This window comes from Triticum urartu, chromosome 3A, assembly GCF_056163025.1.
Source record: "Triticum urartu cultivar PI428250 chromosome 3A, HENAU_Tu73, whole genome shotgun sequence".
Classification (NCBI taxonomy): domain Eukaryota; kingdom Viridiplantae; phylum Streptophyta; class Magnoliopsida; order Poales; family Poaceae; genus Triticum; species Triticum urartu.
The window spans coordinates 17971592-17977325 of NC_141875.1; the positions used below are offsets into that span (position 1 = coordinate 17971592).

General features: G+C 42.3%; 1 protein-coding gene across 1 annotated transcript; it reads right to left on the minus strand.

Moving 5' to 3' along the window:
• Positions 1 to 802, minus strand: LOC125547679 (16.9 kDa class I heat shock protein 2). Its single transcript, XM_048711485.2, has one exon. It carries the CDS (start codon positions 672 to 674, stop codon positions 219 to 221), a length of 456 nt encoding a protein of 151 aa, XP_048567442.1. The 5' UTR covers positions 675 to 802; the 3' UTR covers positions 1 to 218.
• Between the last annotated feature and the right edge of the window lie 4932 nt (positions 803 to 5734).

Sequence of the window (5734 nt, forward strand, 5' to 3'; positions counted from 1 at the left end):
TTGCACTCAAATACAGAAGGATTTATTTCTCATTTATTCATCACCAAATCTATTGGCGATTACACAAGTAACTGGGGAAAGAAACGCACTACAGAGATGTCTCACCAGACTCGCCAAGAACAAGACACAACTGTAGCATACTTTCAGGTTGCAGACCTCGCACACACATCAACCAAACTGGCTCCATCCCTGATGATCATACGCCGAGACGCGTCCACTCAGCCGGAGATCTGGATGGCCTTCACCTCGGGCTTCTTGACCTGGGCCTTGGGCACGGTGACGGTGAGCACACCGTTCTCCAGCCCGGCCTTCACCTCCTCCACCTTGGCGTCCTCCGGCAGCCGGAAGCGCCTGACGAACTTGCCGCTGCTGCGCTCCACGCGGTGCCACTTGTCGTTCTTGTCCTCCTTCTCCTTTGTGCGCTCGCCGCTGACGACGAGCACGTTGCCGTCCTCCACCTCCACCTTGACCTCCTCCTTCTTCACGCCGGGGAGGTCGGCCTTGAAGACGTGCGCCTCGGGGGTCTCCTTCCAGTCCATCCGGGCGTTCGCAAACGCGGCTGTCTCGCTGTTGTTGCCTGAGATCGCCGGGATGATGGAGCGGAAGGTGTCGAAGGGGTCAGCCCAAAGGTCGGCGAATGGGTCGAACACGTTGCTACGCCTCACGATCGACATTGTCGGTGTTGCTTTGGTTTGTGGCTGGGGGAAGATTCTGTATCGGTCTATCGGATCGTAGGTAGGAATAGGATGCTGTTGGCTTTTGCTTGACACTGATATGAGTTGGGATGGAGGGCGATGGGAGGTGAGCTACTTCTTATAGGGTCGCCGGGTGATGCTGTTGAAGCGTCTCGAGGTCTCTCCAGTCGACGAGAGTTTGGTGGTACTTTATCGGTTTCCAGCTCGGCTGTGAGCTTCCCTTTCCTTCTAATTTCGGCCCGGGAAGGTCCTACCGTGTTCTAGAGCACTCTCCTGCTTCGCTGTTGGTAGGCCTTCTCCTTTATTTTGCTTTGTACTGTTGTACAGACACTCTGGAATGTGATGGGGCCTTTTCTAGGAGAAGACATGGAGAACTCGAGACGAGTCAGGAACGCACCTGAGCACGGGATATGAGACCAACCGAAAAGACCACCAATCAAAGACCAAAGCTACAATCCAAATAAAACACTCGCAATCACCTGTCAGTGCAAATATCCACCGTTTCACAGTTCACACACGCACTTTAGCTACATATCAGCTTAAATTTTGAGTCAGTCGATTTTTTTGACCGTTGATTGCTACTTCAAGATGTGTGCTGGTAGTTTCTTTGTGTTGTGTCCTGTATTGGGATGAACGTTTTTTGATTGGGAATTTCCTAACGGACGCTCGCTGCGTCAAATTGTCGAGGCTTCGCACAGAGGTGACCGAACTAGCGATCAAGACGGGCCAGCCCAATTACGAAATAGTGCACGCGCTACAGCTTCCGGTTTTGGGACCTTCTGGTGGGTTCCCTAAAGGTTTTGGGAACATTCTAGAAGGTACTTGAACCGGATTTTCACTGGTTTTTCTGTTTGTTTTCTTCTTTTTCTTTTTCTTTATTTGTTTTTCTTTTTCTTTATTTCATTTTTCAATTCCTTTTTCTTTTCTATTTATTTCTTTTTGTTCTCAAGAATTTCAAATTCTTTTCCAAAATTCTAAGAATGCTCCGAAGTTCAAAAATGTTCTTGTTATTAATTTTTGTTTACAAATTCAAAAAATGTTCATATCTTATATAAAATGTTTGCTTTTAAAAAAATGTCTGTAAGTTCAAAAAATGTTCATGTTTTCAAATTATGTTTGGGAGCTTCAAACAATCTTCCAATTTCAAAATTTGTTCAACAATTTCAAAAAAAATTCATGTTTTCAAATTTTGTTGGGAGTTTCCATAAATGTTTCTGTTAAGAGAATTGTTTGCAAATTCGAAAAAATGTTCATGTTTCAATTTTTGTTCAGAAGTTTCAAAAAATGTAGGCAAGTTTTAAAAACTTTTGATGTGTTCAAGTTTTGTTCAGGAGTTTCGAAAAATGTTCCCAATTTTAAAAATTGTTCGAGTATCCAAAAACTATTTTAAAATTTGAAAAATGTTTGGGTTTTCAAAGAAAACTTTCACGTTTTCTCTTTTTGGGAGATTTTACAAAAATGTTCCCGTTTTCAAAAAAAAATTGGATTTTTTGAATTTATGAGTTTTTCAAATTCTATTCAGAATTTCTAGAAGTGTTCGCTGTTTCATACAACCTTCACATCTTTTTCTCAAAAATAACGTTTTGCGTACAAAATTTAAAAGATGTTCGGATATGCACTCGGTTTTATTCTTAATATGTTGTGCTGCGTTAAAACCAGGAATCTCTCTAGCTGAATTGGCTAGCTGTATATCTTTGAAGCGTCTGGTCTCAGGTTCGAACCCTGCTTAGAGCATATTTCTTCTCGAGCGCTGCATTTTTTTCGTTCCGTGCTGGTCGCTATGGGCCGGCCCAGTCGGGAGACCCGCCTGTGCGTCCGGTCGACATTCTGCCGCAAAGAGCGGCAGATAGGAGCTCTCTTTTGATTGACCCCTATTTTGGGTCAGTCGGTTTTTTGTTGGGCTGAAGCCTGTTACATGTTTTCTTATTAGGCTGTTTGCGTGCGTTTTTACTTCTGCTTTTGTCGGTTTTTATGGATATATTTTGGATGTTGGGCGAATATAAAATATGTACACGTAAGTAATGTATAATTTGTGTGTAAATTGTAATTTTGTGAAAAATGCACTATTATGTGTCACTATTCATTTATTCTTACATTTTGTTTTTGCAAAAGTTCCACTTTTATATGCTTATTCTTGCATATTTTTAAAAAGGTCAATTTATATATATATTTTACGCAAATTTGTCAGTGTTTGTTTTAGATATTTTTCCCATTTTCTTTGTTCTTAAATGGTAATACCAATGCCACATATTCATTCTTTCTTTTGTGGGTACTTTTGCTTTATTTTTTTATTCCAGATTTCTGTTTCTATGTGTTTTTCCTTTTCCTTTTCTCTTTCCTTTTATTGGTTTTTTTGTTTTTTGTGTGTTTTAGTTTTTCTTGAGTGTGTGTAAATATGTGCACACAAGTACTACATGTATACATTATATTAGAGTATGGAAATTTCACTACTAGATGTCTTTTCTTACATATTATAAATAGTGCAATTTTGTACTAATCTTGAAAATAATTTAGTTTTAAGTTTTTATTTCACTTTCTCTCTTATTTAAGGGTAATACTACCAATGACACTAGTTCATTCCTTATTTTAAACCTATTTTTTATGTAGATTCTACTACTATATGTTAGTTCTTGCATAGCTATAAAAAGTGCAATTTATGTGTAAATTATGTGCAAATTTACCATGATTTTTTTCATTCCTTTCTTCCTGAAGGGCGGTACCAATGCCACTACTTCATTCTTTTTTAGAAAAAGTTATATTTTTGTTTGTTTAAATAAGTATACACACAAGTACTATACAACATGTGTGTAAATTATAGTAGAGTGCAAAATTGCAATATTATATATTCATTGTTTGCATATTACTAAAAGTGCAATTTCAGTACTCTAGCACCAACATTAGCCTAACGACGCAATATATATTAGTGCTAAAGGCCTGAGCCAAACGACGCCAACATTAGCCTAAACTCAAAGAAACACGATGCTATGAAAGTAATCTAGCACACGCCCTGATGTTCGCCATCGGAAGGGATGACAGTAATTTGCAGTCAACCGTAGCACCAATCACTTTCGACAGCTGTCCTTGTTGTGACCAAGCGTTCGATTTACTTGCGGGTGGAGATCCAATAGACAACTTCCTCAACATTTTCTTTTTTTTTTTCAACACGTACTTCCATAGCCAGTTGTGATCATTCAGTCTTCACTGAGAACATATTGTGGGCTTGTCGCCGATGTTGGCACTATTGAACCTTTGTTTTCCGAGAAATGTTGAAGACATGGCCAAGAAAAGGACAGCCCTTGCAAAAGAAAAGCGAGTTTGAACCATTATTAATTAGTAATTGGCTTCCCTCCGACAATAACATTCATCAAACTTTCAACAAACAATCCGCAAAGCCCAACTATTTCTTATAAACATTTTAAGAAACAAATAATCGAGCTTTCGGTTGTTGCTCCACGAGCTCTCTGCTAAAAAAAAACACTAACGACGCGTCTGGTTTTTTTTTTTTGAGCATCAGTACAGACACAAGCGCTCATATATACGCGCATACACTCATCCCTATGAACGCACACACGCACACCCTACCCCTATGAGCACCTCCGAGAGACTGAGCCGGCATATCATCTTGAGATTTACGAAGTCACCGTAGGCGCCTCGTCGTCAACGAGAACGTCTCCTCCCACTGAAAGTGCATCGCCGGAAATCCTGAAATAAATCCAGGAATAATGCGAGCACCAGGATTTGAACACTGATGAGTTGGGGATACCACTGTCCACCAAACCAACTCAACCACAGATTGATTCGCAACGCTATCGGAAAGCAGTAGCAACCGTTTGGTTCGGTCATTCTGTTTTCTGTTACGATGCTATCGGATACAGCGCTTCACATCCGCGAAAACGTCGGATCCGGCCGGATACAGAATCCTCTCTGCTCTGTATTCGCTTGCGCCCAAACCAAACAAGACGCGTATTCAGTAGAGAGTATCGGAAGCAGCGCTTCCCCATACTGAAAATGGAGAACGATACCAGAGTGCGAACCAAAGGCCTAGTAAAGCTTTTCTAGATAGAACCATAGTACGCCGGATTTGGTTGGATGGGCCTCTCGTGGATGCATGCATGCATGCGGTCATGCAGGCGTGGCGCCTCTTGTCCGATACGGAGGACTCCTCCTGAATCAAGTCTACGTACGCATACAGAGGCTCAGCATGCAAGCTATACTTACTACTGTATAATGTTCGCTCGTTACAGATTGTTACAACGCGTGTGAGAAAATAAAGACAGTCGACGCGTATGAATGATACCTTCTCCCGTGAACGCGGAAAGCCCAAAAATATATGCATGATACGGTAACGACCAGAGAACGCGGCTGTTTTTACTTTACTTGCTCCCAGAAAAGGGTAGAGTTGATACTGGGGGCATGGACTTTGATGGTAATTCTTAAGTTTGCTCGTCTTGTGCTGCTTCTGGTGCCTGATACTGGCGGAATGTTTTTTATCTGCGTTTAGACTTCTGTTATTCTGCTCCTGCGTGAGCTTTTGATGCGGCCTATAAGAGGCATGTATTGAGGGATTGATGAATTTTGTAGGGCTCTGTAGTCGTTTATGATGTCAGTGGGTTTTCGCCTCATGGCGGACTGCTCGATGACGGGTGTCCATCGTGGGTTTCTCAGTGATGCTTTGAACCCGCTTTTTCCCCTTTTTAGGCTTCCTGATTACTATGTGAGACTGGTTGTGTTTCCGTTATGATGAGTAATGGAAAGGGGTTATCGTCCGGTTCAAAAAAAAGTAAGAGGAACGGTTGTTTTCCGTGCAGTAGGTAAGGATGCGTTCAAACTTAAACCGAGACCAACGACCTTCCTCCGCTCACCGACAGGCGGGCCAGCGCCGCCACGAGGACCCGCGTGGCGGCGAGCTCCCACTCGGCCACTCGCCGGTGATGTCCACTTCAGTCAGTCAAACTCCGTGACGACGAACGGTCAACACACCCGGCTTCTTCTCAGCGATCCCCTCATCCTAAACTCAACACATCCCGCTCTCACGACCC

Coding starts and splice junctions, on each gene's coding strand:
- LOC125547679 (XM_048711485.2), bottom strand. CDS start 674: ATGTCGATCGTGAGGCGTAGCAACGTGTTCGACCCATTCGCCGACCTT.